The 23,881-nt window shown below is 44.9% G+C and overlaps 1 protein-coding gene across 1 annotated transcript in view; it reads right to left on the bottom strand.

Moving 5' to 3' along the window:
* LOC121286167 (semaphorin-3E-like) overlaps positions 1-23,881 on the bottom strand; it is a 214,951-nt gene that overhangs the window by 13,819 nt on the left and 177,251 nt on the right. Inside the window, exons 11-14 of the mRNA XM_041203146.1 lie at positions 21,444-21,675; positions 19,556-19,647; positions 19,402-19,443; positions 17,111-17,277 (exon numbers count right to left, since the gene is read on the bottom strand). Coding sequence (XP_041059080.1) covers positions 17,111-17,277; positions 19,402-19,443; positions 19,556-19,647; positions 21,444-21,675 — 533 coding nt within the window. The remainder of the gene's footprint in view (positions 1-17,110; positions 17,278-19,401; positions 19,444-19,555; positions 19,648-21,443; positions 21,676-23,881) is intronic.

The following is a 23,881-nucleotide window of genomic DNA, read 5'->3' as shown; positions in this document are numbered from 1 at the left end:
ATTTGTCAGATCTTTGCCCACTTACCTAACCTATCTATATCATTTTGTAGCCTCCTTGTGTCTTCTTCACAACTTACTTTCCTACCCAACTTTGTTTCATTAGCAAATTTAGCAACCATTCCTTTGATCCCTTCATCAAAATTTTTTATATAAATTGTAAAAATCTAAGGTCCCAGCACTGATCCCTGTGACACACCAGGTCATTGCATCCTGCCCACCAGAAAATGATCCATTTGTGCGTACTCTCTGTTTCCTGTTAGCTAGCCAATCTTCTACCCATGCTAATGTATTACTTCAAACACCCTGAGCTTTTATTTTCTGCAATAACCTTTGAGGTGACATCTTATCAAATGCCTCCTGAAAAATCTAAGTACAGCACATCCAGTGGTTCCCCTTTATCCACAGCATATGCTACCTCTTCAAAGAACTCCAATAAATTGGTTAAAATGATTTCCCTTTCACAAAACCAAGTTGACTCTGCTTGAATACCGTGAATTTATCTAAGTGCCCTGTTGTAACATATTTAATAAAAGCTTCTAACATTTTCCCTATGACTGATTTTAAGCTAATTGGCTTGTAGTTTCCTGCTTTCTGTCTCCCTCCCTTTTTGAATTAAAAAGTTACATTCACTATTTTCCAATCTAATTGAACCTTCCCTGAATCTAGGGATTTTTTGAAAATTAAAACCAACTCATCAACAATCTCACTAGACACTTGTTTTAAGAGCCCAGGATGAAGTCCAGCAGGACCCAAGCTCATGTCAGCCACAGCTGCAACAATTTACTCAGAACCACTTCACTATTGACTAATTTTCTTCAGTACCCTGCTCCTTTCCATTTCCTGATTTACAGTTATTTCTGGGATGTTACTTATATCTTCCATAGTGAAGACTGATGCAAAATACCTGTTTAACTCATCTGCCATGTTCTTATTTTCCATTCTTAATTCTCCAGACTCACTTTGTGTAGGACCAATGCTCACTTTGTTAGCTCTTTTCTTTTTTAAATATCTGTAGAAACTATTACTATACATCTTTATATTTCTAGCTAGCTTTCTTTTGTACTCTAATTTTCCCTCCTTATAAATCTTTTAGTCATTCTTTGCTGTTTTTTCTATTCTATCCAATCGATTTGATGTAGTCATGGCCTCTTGAATGAGACTTTCTTGTGGTGCACATGGTTAGAGAGACCATCCTGGCTGCAGGTCTTGTGTTTTGGCAGAAACAATGATGACAGCTCATTGTCGATGAGACACCATTACTGGTAACCCTTAAGTGTAGATACTTTCAGGAAAGGGCTGGACATATCTCCCTGCCATTACACAAGGGATAAGTAATGAACATGAGTCTGCCAAATAACACATGAATCTGAGGCACAAAAAGGGAGGCTATCACGTTGTGGGAGCTTGGGTCATCCTTTCACTAAGAGGACACATAGATACATACACATGACACATTCAAGTGAGCCTTCCTGAGCAGCCAATCCATTTACAAAGATGCATTATACATACAGTGAGTGAGCACCCGTGACCCAGTTGTGATGTCAACGTTTCTCAATTTTTTAACCCTATCACTACATCTAGGTGCACCCCCAACATCTACAGCAGAGTTGGAGGCAGCCTGCTGACTGTTACACCCTGTTATCTTTGGTGACCTCGATGGGTGTCCTGTAGAGGGCTGAGAACTGGAGGGCCCCGGTCTGCTTTGGGTCTCCTGCTGTTGCACCCTCCTCGGCCTGTACAGTCGGAGGTGATGGGTCACAGGCAGCGGGCAATGGGATCGGCTGGACCCTCTTGCTGTCACCTGGGGGGATGGTCCCGTGGTCTCCAGCTCCTGGGCCTCCTTCCTGTGGATGCTTGACGGCCTTTGCCCAACTCCCTGAGAAGGGTTTCTGGGAGGGAGGCTGAGGTGCCCTGTCCCCCTCTCGCCGAGCCACTGATGGATCCCCCATTGTCTATTGCAATGGAGTGCAAGTCTGAGCACAAATCCTACTGGACCAAGGTCTCCAAGGTAGCTGCCACTCTTCCCATTGAAATCTCGAGGCAATCACATGTCACAGCCACAACATCAGACAGAACGTGGATGGACTCCTCCATCTTTTGCTCTAGTCTGTTGACTGGCTCTCATTTCTCTGCCTAATGTTCTGCCGCCTGTCCTTGCCCCATAAGCATGTTTGTGGTGGCCATTTCCAGATGCTCATCATCTGACTCGGACACAGCGGATGCCTATTCTCCATCAGCCCACTGAATGCCAGAGACCTGGGCTGTCACTGCCTCTGCATGCTGGGAAGATGTGTCAATAAGGTGTTCCCCTAATCTAGATGTGTGATCCACCGGGGTGTGTGTTTCTACACTGGTGGAGGGTGCAGGTGAACGCAGTGACGGGTCTTCTACAATTGGATCCTCATCACCTTTCTCAGAGGTGGCCTGGGGCTTATGTTGGCTCTGCTGGTCTGTCTGGACCCATTGCTGCCTGTAGGAGAGAGAAGATAGACTTAGTTCATGAGCAGGCTGAATACAGCATTGCACATCACTCACTGTGAATGTCAGAGTGTGATCAGCTCATGGAGGGCTCATCCATACTGGCTTTCTGGGAAAGGCCAATCTCGTCTTCCCCACAGGAGGGACCTCTGAACTCCCCTGCCAACTCGGCTGCATCTGCTCGAATTTGAACAGCTCCTGGATGTTGGCCGGCTCCTCCTCCAGTCTGGGATCTCTCCTTCTTGTTGTGGACAAGCTTGGTGTACATAAAGACAAGTAGATGGAATGTGATGAGAATGATTGGAGCAGACGTTGGGAAGCATGGTGCCTGCTCTGTGTGCTGAACCCTCTCCAGTAAGGGCTGAAGATGGAGTTTGTGCAGGATAATAGATGAGATGCAGGTGAATAAGCTTTCAATGCTGATATCCCCATATTGTGTGAGATTCCTGAGCTGTGTGATACTTTGAGTGTATGATGCTGTGATGAGAGTGAGAGTTTGGAGTGAGCTGCAGGGTGACTTAACCTGGTGAGGTGGATGAGATTATTCATCTTCTTCCTGCGCTGGAGGCATTTCTCTGGTGGTTGCCCGGGGAGCTGGCCTCCTTCTTGTCTGCCTCCCAGGTCAGTAAAGGGAGGTTGGTGGACATCCTGGATCCATCCCTGAGAAAAAGGAACTTCCCGATGCTGGGGGAACACCTCTAATTAAAGGCTCCAGGGAGCCGCAGCTAAACCTTTGGTGCCATCTTGTTCCTTGGGACCATCTCTGGAATTTCCGACTGTGCAGCTAGGCCACAAAGAGCGGTGTTTGAGCTCAGGTGGTGTTTAAATACGGCACCAGGAACTTTAACCCCATGAGGTGAAGGCAGGTGGAAGAATCAGTGCCAGCCCCACCATGTGATCCAGCGAGCAGCTTGTCAGTGCATAATTAATGAGATTCAAGCGGAAGATCAGGCGGGAAAGCTGGACATGCTGACCTACAGGAAACGTGCCGTTAATCCCGTCCTCCACCCCACCTAGTCTCCAGAATGGGAAATTCCGCCCATTATTGCTGCAGTGATTAGGGTGACCTGGTCAGTCACTCGGAAGTCACTCACAGATGGGCCTTCAGCAGATTAACCACCGAGGTGAACTCCGGCTCAAAGGGAAACTAAGCAAAGAGTATTATTGTTCGTATTTACTATTGCTTAGTGGTTTAATAAAAGAGTATCCCATTTAATGGAACAATATCCAAGTTATTATGTGCCTTTGATACCCAGAGTAGAGGCTAGAATCTTTAGCTCAGACAGGGAGGAGTCTTACATAAGTTATTAATATAGATTGTAAATGGCTGAGGCCTCAGCACTGATCCTTGCAGCTCTCCACTATTCACTGCCTGCCGACTTGAATCTGCCCCATTTATACCTGCTTTCTGCTTGCTGTCCATTAACCAATCCTCTATCCATGCTAATATTTCACCCCCAACTCCATAAGTCCTTATCTTGCCCATTAATCTTTAGTGTGGCACCTTATCAAATGCCTTTTGGAAATCTAGGTATACTACATCTACTGGTCCCCCTTTATCTTTCCTGCTAGTGACATCCTCAAAAACCTCCAATAAATTTGTCAAACAGGATTTCTCTTTTGTAAAACTATGTTGACTTGTCCTAATGATTATTAAGTTCTAGTTAGAGACCTTTAACATTTATAAAGAAATAGTTTTAACCAATTAAACTACACCACAGAATTTCACATTTTTATAACAAGACAAACATTATTAGAAATAAAAGAATTAAACAAAACCAGCACTATTAACAATATGGTTTATAACTACATATGTTTTACACTCAGGTTTACTTACTTCCCCCATGAATGTCTTTATATGACACATCAATGTTAAAGTTATTTACTTCTGTAGGGACCATCAGTATGTCATAGAGATAAAAACAAAAAAACTGCGGATGCTGGAAATCCAAAACAAAAACAGAATTACCTGGAAAAACTCAGCAGGTCTGGCAGCATCGGCGGAGAAGAAAAGATTTGACGTTTCGAGTCCTCATGACCCTTCGACAGAACTTGAGTTCGAGTCCAGGAAAGAGCTGAAATATAAGCTGGTTTAAGGTGTGTGTGTGGGGGGCGGAGAGATAGAGAGACAGAGAGGTGGAGGGGGTTGGTGTGGTTGTAGGGACAAACAAGCAGTGATAGAAGCAGATCATCAAAAGATGTCAACGACAATAGTACAATAGAACACATAAGTGTTAAAGTTAAAGTTGGTGATATTATCTAAACGAATGTGCTAATTAAGAATGGATGGTAGGGCACTCAAGGTATAGCTCTAGTGGGTTTTTTTTTAATAATGGAAATAGGTGGGAAAAGGAAAATCTTTATAATTTATTGGGAAAAAAAAAGAAGGGGGAAACAGAAAGGGGGTGGGGATGGGGGAGGGAGCTCACGACCTAAAGTTGTTGAATTCAATATTCAGTCCGGAAGGCTGTAAAGTCCCTAGTCGGAAGATGAGGTGTTGTTCCTCCAGTTTGCGTTGGGCTTCACTGGAACAATGCAGCAAGCCAAGGACAGACATGTGGGCAAGAGAGCAGGGTGGAGTGTTAAAATGGCAAGCGACAGGGAGGTTTGGGTCATTCTTGCGGACAGACCGCAGGTGTTCTGCAAAGCGGTCGCCCAGCTTACGTTTGGTCTCTCCAATGTAGAGGAGACCACATTGGGAGCAACGAATGCAGTAGACTAAGTTGGGGGAAATGCAAGTGAAATGCTGCTTCACTTGAAAGGAGTGTTTGGGTCCTTGGACGGTGAGGAGAGAGGAAGTGAAGGGGCAGGTGCTACATCTTTTGCGTGGGCATGGGGTGGTGCCATAGGAGGGGGTTGAGGAGTAGGGGGTGATGGAGGAGTGGACCAGGGTGTCCCAGAGGGAATGATCCCTACGGAATGCCGATAAGGGGGGTGAAGGGAAGATGTGTTTGGTGGTGGCATCATGCTGGAGTTGGCGGAAATGGCGGAGGATGATCCTTTGAATGCGGAGGCTGGTGGGGTGATAAGTGAGGACAAGGGGGACCCTATCATGTTTCTGGGAGGGAGGAGAAGGAGGGCATCAAGTGAAGCAGTATTTCACTTGCATTTCCCCCAACTTAGTCTACTGCATTCGTTGCTCCCAATGTGGTCTCCTCTACATTGGAGAGGCCAAACGTAAACTGGGCGACTGCTTTGCAGAACACCTGCGGTCTGTCCGCAAGAATGACCCAAACCTCCCTGTCGCTTGCCATTTTAACACTCCACCCTGCTCTCTTGCCCACATGTCTGTCCTTGGCTTGCTGCATTGTTCCAGTGAAGCCCAACGCAAACTGGAGGAACAACACCTCATCTTCCGACTAGGGACTTTACAGCCTTCCGGACTGAATATTGAATTCAACAACTTTAGGTCGTGAGCTCCCTCCCCCATCCCCACCCCTTTTCTGTTTCCCCCTTCTTTTTTTTCCCCAATAAATTATAAAGATTTTCCTTTTCCCACCTATTTCCATTATTAAAAAAAAACCCACTAGAGCTATACCTTGAGTGCCCTACCATCCATTCTTAATTAGCACATTTGTTTAGATAATATCACCAACTTTAACTTTAACACCTATGTGTTCTATTGTACTATTGTCATTGACATCTTTTGATGATCTGCTTCTATCACTGCTTGTTTGTCCCTACAACCACACCAACCCCCTTCACCTCTCTGTCTCTCTATCTCTCCGCCCCCCACACACACACCTTAAACCAACTTATATTTCAGCTCTTTCCTGGACTCGAACTCAAGTTCTGTCGAAGGGTCATGAGGACTCGAAACGTCAACTCTTTTCTTCTCCGCCAATGCTGCCAGACCTGCTGAGTTTTTCCAGGTAATTCTGTTTTTGATCAGTATGTCATAGTCATCTGGGAAATTCTCCTCAGTTCCAGCTATTCTCAGAGGTAAAACTTATATTTACCATCTTTTGACTTTGGATACCTCAGTCCCTTGTTCTGGTTACTTTTTCAATACTTCCTAGCTAATCTGCTAGTGAGCCAAAATCCAGGAACTCTCTTCCTAACAGCACTGTGGGTGTACCTACACCACATGGACTGCAGTGGTTCAAAAAGGCAGCTCACCACCACCTTCTCAAGGATAAATAGGGATGGGCAATAAATGCTGGCCCAACCAGTGAAGCCCACATCCCGTGAATTAATAAAAAAAATCTGCTTGTTGCTTTCTTTAGCACAAGATACTGTGAGGCCCACTGCAGATTCTTACACTTGTTTCAAACTAGGCAATCTGCCAGCTTCTGTTCCCTTACGAAATTCAAACTGAGATTAAACCTCACCCAACTTCCGTGGGATGAATTAAGAAATTTGGTTTTTGCTCTGCTTACAGTGTAGGTCTGTCTACTTGTCATTTATTTTGGCTATCTTCACTCAGTGAACTCCAAACCACATGAGGTCCAAACTGCAACTAACTGTCTCAGCTCCTAAGCTCCTACCCATCTCCATTATGATGTAGTCTTCTCTGAGCGATCCTCAAACCAACCTATAGATTAATTTTAGATTAATTTAGTGTTTAGATTAATTATCTCTCATTTATAATTTCTTCTTTGATCTGATGAAGTAAATGGGTTTTACAACCTTTCAGGATTCACTGAATGTTTTTAAACTAATTTGGCTCTAACTCCCAACATAAAACCATCTCCCTGGACTGTCATTACTGCAAAGATTGCAGATGTTACTTTTCCAGCTTTTAGCTCAGTAAGCACACCTGCTGTTTTATAGTTTTTATCTTTCCAGCTGTTAACCTCTTAAGTCAACATGGCCCCAAGCTTTTAAGGGTAATAAGACTTCAAGTTTGCCTGAATTGCATTTTTCCCATTTTTCACTGTTAACCTTTAATTCCCAAAATGACGGGTTACCTACTAAAACACCAGCACCCTGACATACCTATTCACGGTGTTACAGATGCTAACTTCCAAACTGCTCGGACCATTCACCAATCTAAGGAATTTTGGAAAAATCATAGCCAGGACATGCACTATCTCTGCAGCTTTCCCTTTTAGAAGCCTAGGGTGTATCCAATTGTAAATAAATTCTCTCACTGCTTGTATCAATCACATTATCATGAGCTCTCAAGTTAATGTTGTCCCAGCCAAAATGAATCTGTGGTGAACAGTTTATGGTGGGAAAGGACTAATAGCACCACCTGCAGACCAGCCATTGTTACTGCAGCCTGACCCAAATTATATAACATCAAAGTTGCAGTGGAATCCAATCTATTTATGTTGCAGAGCGCTTCTTTCATATATTTTGAAGATTGCAAAATATTTCTCAGTCTTTAGCCTGTGCAGTTCCTTCTATTTAATTACAACTTCATTCAGGCAGGATGGAATAATGGCAGAAACTATTTTTTGTTATAAGTTCACTTATTTTCTGAAACAGTTTTTCTGATACTTTCTGGAGTTATAGAAAATGTGATTTTTTATTTGTAATGAACAATGAGTTTAGGGAGGGGGGTGTTTACTTTGAGTTTAGGGAGGGGACGTTTACTTTGAGCTTAGGGAGGGGGACTTTTACTTTGAGTTTAGGGAGGGGGATGTTTACTTTCTGAAAATCGCAAATTCCATTGTTTGTGAATCAGATACCCAATGTCACAGATACCCAATACCCACAGATACCCAATATCACAATATCAGATACCCAATGTCACAGATTTGTGCAAAAATTTCTCTTCATCTAAGAAAAGAACAACAGTTTAATTCCCCAGCTCCCTTTGCTGATAGGGGAGAATGGTTAAGATTTTGACATATTCTTCCAATCCACCAACATAAATTAACCATTTATCTGGCAACAACAAGGAAGATTAAAAACATACTTTGTGACAAATGATAGCAGCATATACACAGAGGCACTGATCCCTTCTGACTGGAGAGGATGAGTGCGCAGAGTGACCAAGAGACAGTGACTGCACACAGTAACCACGCACATTGACAGCACACAGAGACTGTACACAGAGACTGTACACAGTGAATATACACAGACTGTACACAGTGATTGTACACAGACTGTACACAGTGACTGTACACAGAGACTGCCCCAGTGATTGGGTACAATGAACCTACACAGAGATTGTGCACAGAGATTGTGCACAGAGACTGTACACAGTGACTTTACACAGTGACTGTACACAGAGACTGTCCACAGTGACTGTACACAGTGACTGTACACAGTGACTGTACACAGAGGTTGTGCATAGAGACTGTACACAGTGACTTTACACAGTGACTGTACACAGTGACTGTGCATAGAGACTGTACACAGTGACTTTACACAGTGACTGTACACAGACTGTACACAGAGATTGTGCATAGAGACTGTACACAGTGACTTTACACAGTGACTGTACACAGAGACTGCCCCAGTGATTGGGTACAATGAACCTACACAGAGATTGTGCACAGAGCCTGGGTACGGAGGGTGGAATAGTCCCAGATTTACAATAATTGTGGAAGCGGGTGTGAAAAATGTTGTTTTACCTGCAGACCGCTATGACAGGTTTTTGTCCCATATCGTCTCCTTCCCGCCTCATAAATTATGCAGTCACAGGAAACATGTCAGATCATTGGCAGGATGACCTCCAATCTGGTCTCTGATTGGCCCACCATGCCGTTACCTCGCTGCTTCTTCACGCTGGGCGCCATATTTAAAATTCAACTGTGCTCCTACTGTTCAAAGCTTGTGGCCCAGGACTGCACCAGTCAAAACATGGGTCCAAAAGCCAGGAAGATTGCAGACCCACAATACAGTGACGTGTCCCTGGGTCACCTTCTGGACACAGTGGAGGCCCCCTGCGAGGTCCTCTACTCCCGCTCTGGCCGCAGGAGACCCGGCAATCTCACCACTCTGGCTTGGTAGGCGGTGGCAATGGTGGTCAGTGCCAATGCTGCACAGGAGAGGTTGGCCATCCAGTGCAGAAAGAGGATGAGTGATTGATCTGTGCTGCCAGGGTAAGGCAACCATCTCATCACTCTAAACTCACCCACTCACAAGCCCATCACACATTCACTGGCATCTCACTCACTGCCAGCTCAAGGGACATCACCACTCACTCTCTCTCACACACCCTCACATCTCCATCTGGCCTCATCTCCTCTGGAGACTGCCCTCCTCACCCATCCATGGCTCCATTCATCACACACCTGGCATCCTTCTCTCCATCTGTCTTTATGCAGGACAGGATCACCTACAATCACTGGAAGAGGGCCCAGGCCGAATGTGGAGTGCCGGACATCAAGGTCCTCACTCCGTTCAAGAGTTCAGTGTTGGAGCTGGCTGGGGAGGAAGTCGGCCATTTCTGCAGCAATGGTGAGGTCGATGGTAAACACCCATGTGAGGACATTGGGAAGGGGTGTCCGGTACACTCCTCAGATTGAAAGGGACGACGGAGAAGTCTGGCTGTCTTCAAGCTGAGGTGATAGAGCCTGCATTGCCAATGCATCGAAGTCTACACAGGTAGGATGGAGGCTGCCATGGAGACCTTGGTCCAGGACATTGGTCCTGCACTGCTGCGCGGGCTGAACTCCATCACTGATGCCACAGTTGGCCTCCAGCGGTGTCAATGTGAGAGGGGTGCGAGGCAGCTCAATCTCACTGCAGCTTCCCCTTCTCCTCATAGAGTCACCCAGGGGCTCTGGGCACCCATAGGGGGGAGGATCAGCAGGTGAACACCCCGGGGAATGTCTGTCCAATCTAAATCCCCTCTCCCTGTTACACCCGGAGCTCCAGCTCCACAGGCTGAAGACAGTGCTGCTGGCCCACAGCAGGACACCCAAAGCAGGCTGGGGCCTCCAGGTCTCGGCCTTCCAGGGGACGCTTGCTGAAGTCATCACAGACAGGGCACTGCAGCTAGCAGGCTGCCTCCACCTCCACCATGGTCGTCTGGGGAGCACCAAGATGTAGCGGCAGGGTTAGGAAGATTAAGGAGATGTAGTTGCACTGCGTGGGCAAGGATGTTAATCACTTGTACTTAATATTCACCATTATAAGTAAACTCCCAAGAATGTCTCCCTGCCTATGTCTCCTTGTTATGATGAGCAGTTTTTGTATCATTCAGATGTGAAACCTTGGCTCCTGCACAAGATAAAGGCAGGTGTCTCAGTCCAGGGCCTCTTCCCTGTGCAGTGTGTAACCTTCAGACCAAAGTGATGGTCCAGCCTCACACTCACTGGACACATTAATGATATCTGCACCTCGATGGTGCTGGTCATTGCTGCCAGAATGTAGTGGGCAGGCTCTCTGTGTGCTCTCAGTACCTTTAAGGTGGATCCAAGGATTCACCTAGTTCTGTCGAAGGGTCATGAGGACTCGAAACGTCAATTCTTTTCTTCTCCGCCGATGCTGCCAGACCTGCTGAGTTTTTCCAGGTAATTCTGCTTTTGTTTTGGATTTCCAGCATCCGCAGTTTTTTTGTTTTTATCTTTGTTTTTACCTTTAAGGTGGGGCTGGCCCCCATCTCTTCAGTATCTGTGATCGGTGACGCTGTGCTCCTGAAGGGTGTGGGTGCTGAAGGCTGACAAAGGGGGTCAGGTGCATATAAAGTTTCACGGCTGTGTCTCCATGATCTGACCCTGATCACAGAGCACAAGCGAGCTGCCCTCAGCCAGACAGGAATCAGACATTCACAGAGGCTATGTGAAGATCTATGGAGTGTTCTCACTGCAGGTCATCATCATCCTCCTGGAATCTAGTGACTATTAGGGCCTCCACTGCGTCTCCATGGCATGATCCTGAGCTCTGAGGGTATGTGTGCTGCCATCAGCCACACAGAATCACAGAATCACAGAATCACACAGTGCAGAAGAGGCCCTTCGGCCCATCGAGTCTGCACTGACACGTGAGAAACACCTGACCTACCTACATAATCCCATTTACCAGCACTTGGCCCATAGCCTTGAATGTTATGATGTGCCAAGCGCTCATCCAGGAACTTTTTAAAGGATGTGAGGCAACCCACCTCCACCACCCTCCCAGGCAGTGCATTCCAGACCGTCACCACCCTCTGGGTAAAAAAGTTTTTCCTCACATCCCCCCTAAACCTCCTGCCCCTCACCTTGAACTTATGTCCCCTTGTGACTAACCCTTCAACTAAGAGGAACAGCTGCTCCCTATCCACCCTGTCCATGCCCCTCATAGTCTTGTACACCTCGATCAGGTCACCCCTCAGTCTTCTCTGCTCCAACGAAAACAACCCAAGTCTATCCAACCTCCCTTCATAATTTAAATGTTTCATCCCAGGTAACATCCTGGTGAATCTCCTCTGCACCCCCTCCAGTGCAATCACATCCTTCCTAAAATGTGGCGACCAGAACTGCACACAATACTCCAGCTGTGGCCTCACCAAGGTTCTATACAACTCCAACATGTCCTCCCAACTTTTGTAATCTATGCCTCGATTGATAAAAACAAGTGTCCCATATGCCTTTTCACCACCCCACTAACATGACCCTCCGCCTTCAGAGATCTATGGACACACACGCCAAGGTTCCTTTGTTCCTCAGAACTTCCTAGTGTCATGCTGTTCATTGAATACTTCCTTGTCAAGTTACTCCTTCCAAAATGTATCACCTCATACTTTTCAGGGTTAAATTCCAACTGCCACTTATCTGCCCATTTGACCATCCCGTCTATATCTTCCTGTAGCCCAAGACACTCAACCACACTGTTAACCACCCGGCCAATCTTTGTGTCATCCGCAAACTTACTAATGCTACCGCCCACATAGTCATCTATGTCGTTTATATAAATGACAAATGATAGGGGACCCAACACAGATCCCTGAGGTACGCCACTGGACACTGGCTTCCAGTCACTAAAGCATCCTTCTGTCATCACCCTCTGTCTCCTACAACAAAAGCCAATTTTGAATACACCTTATCAAATTATTCTGTGTCCCATGTGCATTTGCCTTCTTTATAAGTCTCCCATGTGGGACCTGTCAAAGGCTTTGCTGAAATCCATATAAACTACATCAACTGCACTACCCTCATTTACACACCTGGTCACCTCCTCAACAAATTCAATCAAATTTGTTAGGCATGACCTCCCTCTGACAAAGCCATGCTGACTATCCCTGATCAAACCTTGCCTCTCCAAATGTTGATAGATTCTCTCCTTCAGAATTTTCTCCAATAGTTTCCCTACCACTGACATGAGACTCACTGGCCTGTAGTTCCCTGGCTTCTCTCTACAACCCTTCTTAAATAGCAGAACCACATTAGCTGTTCTCCAGTCCTCTGGCACCTCCCCCGTGGCCAGAGAGGAATTAAAAATTCGGGACAGAGCCCCTGCGATCTCCTCCCTTGCCTCCCTCAGCAGTCTGGGACACAAATCACCTGGACCTGGAGATTTGGCCACTTTTAAGCCTGCCAACACCTCCAATACCTTGTCACTCTCAATATCAATTTGTTCAAAAACCTCGCAGTCTCTCTTCCCGAGTTCGATACCTTCATCCTCATTCTCTTGGGTGAAGACGGATGTGAAGTATTTGTTTAACACTCTAGCGATGTCCTCTGGCTCCACCCATAGATTGTCCCCTTGGTCTCTTATGGGCCCTACTCTTTCCCTGGTTATCCTCTTCCCATTGATATACTTATAGAATATCTTGGGATTTTCCCTACTTTTACCAGCCAGAGCTTTCTCATATCCCATCTTTGCTCTCCTAATTGCTTTCTTAAGCTCCACCCTGCACTGTCTGTACTCCACTAATACCTCCGCTGATCTGCTTCTCTTGCACCTGCTAAAAGCCTCTCTTTTCCTTCTCATCATATCCTGAATATCTCTTGTCATCCATGGTTCTCTGCGCTTGTTACTCCTTCCTATCACCCTAGAGGGAACATGTTGAGCCTGTACCCTCCTCATTTCCTTTTTGAACACCCCCCCACTGTTCCTCTGTAGATTTCTCCACATGTACCTGTTCCCAGTCTACCTTGGTCAGATCCTGTCTTATTTTACCAAATTCCACACTTCCCCTAATCCAAAACATTTTTTTGCAACTTGTCGATTTCTTTGTCCATAACAAACTTAAACTGTACCATGTTGTGGTCGCTATCACTAAAATGCCCCCCCACGAACACCTCAGCCACCTGTCCGGCTTCATTCCCCAGAATTAGGTCCAGCAATGCACCGTACCTTGTTGGACCCTCTACATATTGATCTAAAATGTTCTCCTGTACACATTTCAAGAAATCCATTCCATCCAAGCCCTTAACACTATGTCTATCCCAATTGGTGTTGGGAAAGTTGAAATCATCTAATATAATTACCCTTTTGTTATTGTTTTTACACACCTCTGCAAATTGTACACATATTTGCTCCTCAATTTCCCACTGACTATCTGGGGATCTATAATAAACAACTAACAATGTGGTTGCCCCTTTTTTATTCCTAAGCTCTAACCACAAAGCTTCATTCGATGCCTCCTCCAAGATATCATCTCTCCTTACTGCAGTAACTGACTCCTTAACTAATAATGCAATGCCTCCTCCTCTTTTATTCTCTCCCCTGTCTCGCCTGAAGATTCTATACTCAAGAATGCTGAGCTGCCAATCCTGCACTTCCCTCAACCATGTCTCAGTGATGGCTACTATATCACAATTCCACGTGTCAATCCTCTCCCTTAACTCATCTGTTTTACCTGTAGTACTCCTGGCATTAAAGTAGAGGCCATCCAGCCTTGCCTTACTCCCTTGAAATTTATTGCAACTGTACTCCCTCTGATTTGATTGTTTTACTGTATTATGATGTTTCCCTATTCTGCTAACATTCTGTATCCCCTCCCCCTGCCGAATTAGTTTAAACTCCTCCCAACAGCACTAGAAAACTCGCCCACAAGGATGTTAGTCCCGCTCTGGTTCAGATGTAGACCGTCCCACTTGTACAGGTCCCACTTTCCCCAGAAACTGTCCCAGTGATCCAGGAATCTAAAACCCTCCCTCCTGCACCAACTCTTAAGCCATGTATTCATCTGCACTATTCTCCTTTTTCTGTGCTCACTAGCACGTGGCACTGGGAGTAATCCAGAGATTACAACCCAAGAGGTCTTGTGTTTTAGTCTACTTCCTAACTCCCTGAACTCTTAATGCAAGAGCTCATCCCTCTTTCTACCTATGTCATTGGTACCAACATGTACCATGACCTCTGCCTTATCACCCTCCCCCTTCAGGATGCCCTGCAGCCGTTCAGTGACATCCGAGACCCTGGAACCAGGGAGGCAACACACCATCCTGGAGTCAAGTTGATGGCCACAGTAGTGCCTATCTGTTCCCCTGACTATAGAATCCCCTATTACTATTGCTCTTCCTCCCCTCCTGTACAGACAGGCTGCTTATAGTGCCAGAAGCTTGGCTCTGTCCACACTCCCTGGAGGGACCAGTGCCCTCATCAGCCTCCAAAATGGAAAACCGATTTGCGATTGGGACCACAGAGGACACTTGAACTATCTGCCTGTTTCCCTTGGACTGCCTGGTAGTCACCCATTCCCTTCCTTCCTCAAGTCCCTTCATCTAAGGTGTGACCACCTCTCTAAACGTGCTATCCACGATGCTCTCAGACTGGCGGATGCTCCACAGTGTCCCCAGCCGCCGTTCCAGCTCTGAAACCCCAGCTTCCAGGAGCTGCAGCTGGACACACTTCCTGCACACATGCTGGTCCCGGGCTAGAAGTGTTCCCGGCTTCCCACATGGAGCACGAGGAGCACAGCACGGCTTTGAGCTCGCCTGCCATGACTTATCCCTTTAAATTAAACCTTTTAAATCAATTATTCTAGGGCCCTTTTTCCCTGATCCTTGTTACTGTACAATATATAAACTCTAATCCCACAAAAAGACCTTAAACTATAAGTGGTTTAAGTAGTAAATTCCTTATCCACTACTCACCTGTGATTCCTTACTTTTGTAGCCTCTCCTGCCGCAGCACACTCTGAAGGTTTAAGAAGGTGGATAGCAAGGAAAAAATGCAAAGAGCACCTCATCCCCTATGCACCTGATTCCCGCTTTGCTCCAAATTCCGAATACCCACTCTGGCTGTGCCCCACTCAGGATGTGCTCACTCCTGTTCCTGTGCAAGCACACTGGAGTCAACTGGTCACAGATACAAGGTGAGGATGTCAGAACTATCTTCACTGCATCTCATCATCATCCTCCGTGAATCTTGTGGTTATCAGAGCCTCTCGAGTGAACCTGCCTCATCTGGTCAGTGCGATGGCCTCATCACCAGCATCTTTGCCTTCGAGGACTCATCTTCATCATCCCCTTCGATGTCCCCCTCATTGGAGGATATGTGCAGCTTCTCCATCTCCTCCTCAGCTAACTCCTCTCCCTGTTGCAGAGCCAGATTGTGTAGCAAACAGCAAGCGACGATGATGCATGACACCCTCTGGGGACTGTATTTCAGTGTTTCACCTGGACCTGTCGAGGCACCGGGACCCCATTTTCAAAATGCCTGTCGTTTGCTCCACCAAAGTCCAGGTTGCAGCATGGTCCTTGTTATAGCGTCAGTCTGCTGCGCACAGGCCGCTGCACAGGCTTCATCAGTAACACCCTCTGTGGGTAACTCTTATCCCCGATACCCTGCAGCCTCTGTGGACCCTGGAAGATATCAAGGATCTGGGACATGTTGAGGATGTAGGAGTCACAGACATTCCCTGGGAATCACGCGCAGACCAATAGGATGTGTTTGCGGTGGAAGCGAGTGGAAGCCCTTGCGGTTGATGTAGTCGCCTGCTTGTTGCCATGGAGATCTAACCGCCATGTTAGTACAGTCGATGGCACCCTGTACCTGTGGAAAACCTGAGATCTGGGCAATTCCCAGTGCTCTTGCTTCCTGGTTTTCCTGATCGGTTGAAATGCACAAAGTCCTGTGACTTTACGAAGGTGGCGTCTGTGACCTCCTGGAAACACTTGTGGGTGGAGGCTTGTGAGATCCCACACAGGTCACCCATGGAGCCCTGGAAGGAGCCACTGGTGTAAAAATTGATCACCGAGGTCACTTTCACCACTAGAAGTAATTCCAAAGTTACAGGTGCTTTGGACTCACCCTTTGCAGTTTAGTGACATCGATCGAGAGGATCCAGGGTGGTCCCGCCGGACAATCCTCTCCATGTCAGCATTGCTGCTTCAGAGGGGGAGCTCGGGAACCTAAACAGTTTGCAACACACAGTTTGGGAACTTCTGCTCTATAAAATAATAGCCCAAGTGTTAAATGGATGGAATGTGATTCATGAAACATGGATCAAAATCCTGTAATCTCAGTGATTAAAAATGGAATCCTGATTTGCCAAGTCACTGGATGCTGCTGATGTAAACAGAGATTTATTATTTCCTGGTGAAGGCACTTACACTAAGGAACATGAGCAGAGAGAGTTTAACTACATTCTGCCTTTTATAAAATTCACTGAAAGGTTGACATTAAAATTACCATCACATCTGATTGGCACCACCACCACTCCCAGAGCATGAACATGGAGTTTGAGAAGTTTCTATTGCTGAAACCAGATGCTGCTTAAAATATTCCCAGCTCTAAAGATCAAAATTAACCCCATGGTTCAGATTACAAGTAACCCACAGAGCAAAGAGAATCCAGTTACCTTTTAGCAGGTGTCCCAGGTGGGTAATACCTGGTACAGGACACACCATCCCAGGCACAGTAAGGGTCTCTGGCCAGGCAGCAGTCAGTGCAAGCTGAGCCATACATATCACACTCATGGATCTTCAACTGAGCAACACCTGACTTTGAACCAATATATACATTTTGCTGCAATAAAATAAAAGAACAATTATTCAGACCTGTGATGATCAGTCCCCTTAATGATAGAAAATAATTCATGTGAGACAATGTCAATGAAGGTGACACAGTGCTGTGCACAGCAAGCACAGACAGTGCTATGCACAGCAAGTACAGACACACAGACAGTACAGTCTGCAGCAAGTACAGACACACAGACAGTACAGTCTGCAGCAAGTACAGACACACAGACAGTGCTGTGTACAGCAAGTACAGACACACAGACAGTGCTGCGTACAGCAAGTACAGACACACAGACAGTGCTGTGTACAGCAAGTACAGACACACAGACAGTGCTGTGTACAGCAAGTACAGACACACAGACAGTACAGTCTGCAGCAAGTACAGACACACAGACAGTGCAGTCTGCAGCAAGTACAGACACACAGACAGTACAGTCTGCAGCAAGTACAGACACACAGACAGTGCAGTCTGCAGCAAGTACAGACACACAGACAGTGCTGTGTACAGCAAGTACAGACACACAGATAGTGCTGTGCACAGCAAGTACAGACACACAGACAGTGCTGTGTACAGCAAGTACAGACACACAGACAGTGCTGTGTACAGCAAGTACAGACACACAGACAGTGCTGTCTGCAGCAAGTACAGACACACAGACAGTGCTGTGTACAGCTATTACAGACACACAGACAGTGCTGTCTGCAGCAAGTACAGACACACAGACAGTGCAGTCTGCAGCAAGTACAGACACACAGACAGTGCAGTCTGCAGCAAGTACAGACACACAGACAGTGCAGTCTGCAGCAAGTACAGACACACAGACAGTGCAGTCTGCAGCAAGTACAGACACACAGACAGTGCAGTCTGCAGCAAGTACAGACACACAGACAGTGCTGTGTACAGCAAGTACAGACATACAGACAGTGCTGTGTACAGCAAGTACAGACACACAGACAGTGCAGTCTGCAGCAAGTACAGACACACAGACAGTGCTGTGTACAGCAAGTACAGACACACAGACAGTGCTGTGTACAGCAAGTACAGACACACAGACAGTGCTGTGTACAGCAAGTACAGACACACAGACAGTGCTGTGTACAGCAAGTACAGACACACAGACAGTGCTGTCTGCAGCAAGTACAGACACAAAGACAGTGCAGTCTGCAGCAAGTACAGACACACAGACAGTGCTGTCTGCAGCAAGTACAGACACACAGACAGTGCTGTCTGCAGCAAGTACAGACACACAGACAGTGCTGTCTGCAGCAAGTACAGACACACAGACAGTGCTGTCTGCAGCAAGTACAGACACACAGACAGTGCAGTCTGCAGCAAGTACAGACACACAGACAGTGCAGTCTGCAGCAAGTACAGACACACAGACAGTACAGTCTGCAGCAAGTACAGACACATAGACAGTACAGTCTGCAGCAAGTACAGACACACAGACAGTGCTGTCTGCAGCAAGTACAGACACACAGACAGTACAGTCTGCAGCAAGTATGGACAGAGACAAACTGACTCAAAAACCACTTAAAACATTTGTAAATTCAGAAATCGGAAACCACAGCCACAGAAGGTTGACAATAATGCAACAATTATATCAGCATCTTGAAATATGGAGAAAAAGTATTTTATTTTTTATGAGTTGCTACACAGAGGCACGGGCTGGATCATTCCTGCCAGTTTTTGTTTGAGAGATCTGAATAATTTGCTATGAATTTCCAGCCCTTTGTGCTTCTACTCAATGAGAGTATATTCTAACTCGGTTAAAAACAAGCCTGAGGCTCAAGGGGAATCTGCCCTCCCTCTTCTATTAGCCTCATCCCAGGGGACAGTATTTTATTGGTTGCCACGATGCTTGCCTATTCTGTCAGTTGTTGAGATCTGATGAAATTCACCCTTTGCCTAACAGTGCGATCTCAATAATCTTTACCCTCACAGCCCTCCATATTTGAAGAGACAATCTCAATTTATAAGGTAATTATTTCTATTGCCATGTGTTTAAACACTGTGGAAAAGCACTTATTGTAAATTGATACCACAATGTGGATTTTTAGTTCCTTGAATAATCTATTCTTGCTTATTGCTACTTTTTCTTTCATTCCACTATATTTGCATATCTCTTACCCGTTTAACAGAAAGTTCCATGGTGATAATTGGCGTTGGCACCTGAAATTGAAACAAATATCTCATTTACTCGCTGTCTAATTGTTTTCCAGTGCCACACATGGAAGGGCAAAACACAGGGTCAACAGAGAAAATAGAATGTGTACATTCTCACCTTAAACACTTGCAGCTCCTCTAACACTACTTCCTCCATTGTTTCAGTTTCTCGATTGTAAATTATAATAATTTTTAACACTATTCCTGCATCTGTGCAAAGGAAAAAGGCTTCCGTTAAACATTCTAAGAAGCAATTTCAAAGCATTTTTCTGCCAGTTAAATTCTAATATTCCAGTTTTAATACGTTCCAGAAGTATTTACTCAGCTTGAGGGCCTGAAAGTGGCAGAGAGTCACTTTCTGATCTGGTTATTCTCCTGACCTGAACTTTCTCATTCTGATTAGACTCCTTTCAGCCACCCCAGCTCAGGTTGGAGGCTGTTTGTAATATCCAATTAGGTCTCCATCATGAGCACTGCTAATTCTCCATTCATTTGAGGACCTAATTCTGGCCTAATCAATAGTCCTTAAAGAGAATGTCAGAAGTTGCTCAGAAATCTGCCAACGTTTCTTTATAGTTTGTGTACTTGCTGGTTCCAGGAGCAGGACCTGCTTCTCCTGGATCCACTGTCATCTTGTGCATGGTTCCCTCTGGGAGTTCCAGCCATCCCCATGCTCCAGCTAACCAACTTCAATATCAGCTGGCTTCCCATCTGTTTCGTCCTGTCACAAAAGTGTAATAATTCTCATAATATTATCATGATGCTTTGTAAAAGCAGGTTAATAGTGGGGTTTGGATAGGTTCACTGTGTGTGTGGGATTTAATTGAATTGGAGGCAGCTGGTCTGGAGGCGTTGACTCATCAAAAGAAGCTAGATTTGAAATGCTAAATATGTAAACATGGCTGAAACCTTAGAATGTGAGGTGAGGAGAATTTGCATTCTTAGATAAACCAGAGCAGTTTGAATTTCAAGGGGATGGTAGGATGTTTACACCTAGCCAGAGAAGTTAGGACAAGCAGTGTGTTTATTTTTCCCAAAGGTTACTGATAATATTAGCATCACAAAATGATTTACATTATGAGAAAGGTTAAATTCTAAAGACATATGGGAACAATGGAATTTACATTAAAAAGGAGAAACATGTATAAAGGAGAATGAGTCTGTGTGTCAGGGAAGGCTTAATAAGATCGAACAGAAGTGTGGGAAGCCTCCAGGATTTGTGCATTAAGCTGCTGTCTACAGAAACCGAAGCTGGGAAAAGCCACTTTGAATTCTACTGTCCAGGGTATTGTGTTGACTTGCCTGGATCTGTTTAAAATCTTTTTTTTTAACTGTTGCCTTAATAGAGGTGTAATTGGAAGGCAGATTAATTGGAGGTTTTAGCAGTTAGTATACTAGTAATGTATAGACCTATGTATGTGCTTGAAATCTTTTCTTTTGTTAATAAATGTTTAATTTAGTTTTCCAAAAAATCTTTGAAGTCTAGGTGGACTTATTAGTTCTGAATTTATGGCATGCATCCCGAAATAAATACAAATTGAAAAATAATTGTGATAGCGAAATCAAGTTTCTCTCCTGGATTTGATCTGCCAGGTACACATCATATGCTGCGTCACAACAATACATTGATCACACACAACCATATCCTGGTTCTCGGTAACAATTGGCAGTTAGCAAGAATATTCAATTGAAATTTGGAATAAATGAAACTTAATAAAATGGCAAATTTTGTTTATTCCAATTGGCCTGAATTTTCCAATTTATAATTACAAAGAAACTGAATTAATGAGAAAACTACATCATGTAATGTCAATTTGTGATTACAAAATTGGTATTTCAGCCTTTGGAGAAGCATTAAATCTTATTATCACAGCAAGATTTTCACTTCATAGATATCTAATCTGCAGTTGGGCCCAGTTCTGAACGATGGAAAGCGGAATTTTCTCCCAACCTTCCACCCTAACTCAACATCATTTCTACAGCATTTTCTTGAAATTCTGTTTTACCTGTGCCGATGAACAGGACATCATATTCACCATCTTCAGCATCAACACGGTCAACTACAAGCTGCTTCAAGTTGTGTTTCCCATCTGTTCTCAACAACACAGGCCTCTTGCGTATAGGATGGACTGGTTGGTACATAATGGGATGACTGCGCACAAAACGAAGGACATCATCTGGATAATCCTTTGTGGAGCGATATTTAATTCCAGGAGGTGCATTAATCTGACTGGCACACTGCAACAGAGAACAAAATAGTTTTCAGTTATTGTCTCAAGTTAGAAATAATTATCATTTTTTAAATTCATTCACGGGATGTGGGCTTCGCTGGCTGGGTCAGCATTTATTGCCCATCCCTAGTTGCCCTCAAGAAGGTGGTGGTGAGCTGCCTTCTTAAGCTGCTGCAGTCCATGTGGTGTTGGTACACCCACAGTGCTGTTAGGGGGCGAGTTCTAGGATTTTGACCCAGTGACAGTGAAGGAACGGTGATATATTTCCAAGTCAGGATGGTGAGTGACTTGGAGGGGAACTTCCAAGTGGTGGTGTTCCCATCGATCTGCTGCCCTTCTCCTTCTAGATGGTAGTGGTTGTGGGTTTGGAAGGTGCTATCCAAGAAGACCTGGTGAATATTGCTATATGGATTTGAAATTCCAGCTTCTTTGCACAACAACGTCTCATGAAATCAAACCAATACTCAACTTTTTGTCATTTTACACAAATCATGTGTTTTGGCACAGCTAAAAGATAGTCGATGCGTTGGTGTTAATTTTCCAAAATTCACTAGATTCTAGAAAGATTCCATCAGATTGGAAAGTAACAAATATAATCCCTCTATTCAAGAATGGAGGGAGGCAGAAAATAGGAAACTATAGACCAGTTAGCTTGACATCTGTCATGGGGAAATTATTCAAATTACGGAGGTTATAGCTGGGCACTTAAAAGAGCTCAAGGCAATTGGGAAGAGTCAGCATGGTTTTGTGAAAGGGAAATCATGTTTATCCAATTTATTGGAGTTTTTTGGAAGGAGTAACATATGCTGTGGATAAAAGGAAGCTTGCAGATGTACTGTACTTGGATTTCCCAAAGTCGTTTGATAAGGTGCCACATCGAAGTTTATTACGGAAAATAAAGTGTGTGGTGTAGTGGGTAACATATTAGCACGGATAGAAGAATGGCTGGTGTAACATGGTGTAAGTGTAAGCTCATGGTGTAGTTGGTAACCTATTAACACGGATAGAAGATTGGCTGCTGGCAGAAAGCAAAGAGTACGCTTAAATGGGCCTGTTTCTAATTGACAGGATGTATCGAGTGGAGTCCCTCAGCGGTCTGTTCTGGGGTCTTCTGAGTGAAGACATGGTAGCTAAATTTACAGATGACACACAGATGGATAGGAATGTATGTTGTGAAGAGGACATGAGGAGGTTGCAGATGGATATAGATAGGTTGAGTGAGTGGGCAAAGATCTGGCAAATGGAGTTTAATGTGGGAAATGTAAAGTTCTTCACTTTGGCTGGAAGAACAAAAATGCAGAGTATTACTTAAATAGAAAACAGCTGCATAATTTTGAGGTGCAGAGGGATCTAGATGTTCTATGAGTCACAGAAAGTTAGTATGCAGGTACAGCAAGTAATTAAGAAGGCTAATGGAATGCTATCCTTTATTACGAGAAGGATTGACCATAAAAGTAAGGATGTTATGCTTCAGTTACACAGGGCATTGGTGAGACTGCACCTTGAATACTGTGCGCAGTTTGGTCTCCTTATTTAAGGAAGGATGTAAATGCATTGGAGGCGGTTCAGAGGAGGTTTACTAGATTGATACCTGGAATGAGTGGGTTGTCTTATGAGGAAAGGTTGGACAGACTGGGCTTGTTTCCACTGGAGTTTAGAAGAGTGAGGGGTGATTTGATTGAAGTATACAAGATCCTGAATGGCCTTGACAAGGTGGATATCAAAAGGATGTTTCCTCTTGTGAGTGAGTCCAGAACTAGGGGGCACTGTTTTAAAATTAGGGGTCGCCCTTTTAGAACAGAGATGAGGAGAAATCTTTTCTCTTTTCTCTCAGAGGGTTGTGCGACTTTGGAAGTCTCTGCCTCAGAAGGTGGTGGAGGCAGGGTCATTGAATATTTTTAAGGCAGATAGATTCTTGTTAGGCAAGGGGATCAAAGGTTATCAGGGTTACATGGGAATGTGGAAATCAAAATACAAGAAGGTCAGCAATGATCTTATTGAATTGTGAAGCAGGCTTGAGGGGTCTGCCCCTGTTCCTGTTTCTGAAGTTGAGTTGAGCTGAGCTGCCCAAATCCAAGGGGGAAACTTGAAACAGCTGCCAAAACAGTTTTTGCAATAGTATGAGGAGAGGTGCTGAAATCAGGAAATTATGTGCCTGATTACTTGTGATGATCTTATAATTGATTAAACGTTTATTAAAAGAAAATAGAGAA

This window comes from Carcharodon carcharias, chromosome 13, assembly GCF_017639515.1.
Source record: "Carcharodon carcharias isolate sCarCar2 chromosome 13, sCarCar2.pri, whole genome shotgun sequence".
In the NCBI taxonomy this organism is placed as follows: domain Eukaryota; kingdom Metazoa; phylum Chordata; class Chondrichthyes; order Lamniformes; family Lamnidae; genus Carcharodon; species Carcharodon carcharias.
Note: the sequence above shows the minus strand (reverse complement) of the source record. Positions and strands in the feature narration are given on the sequence as shown.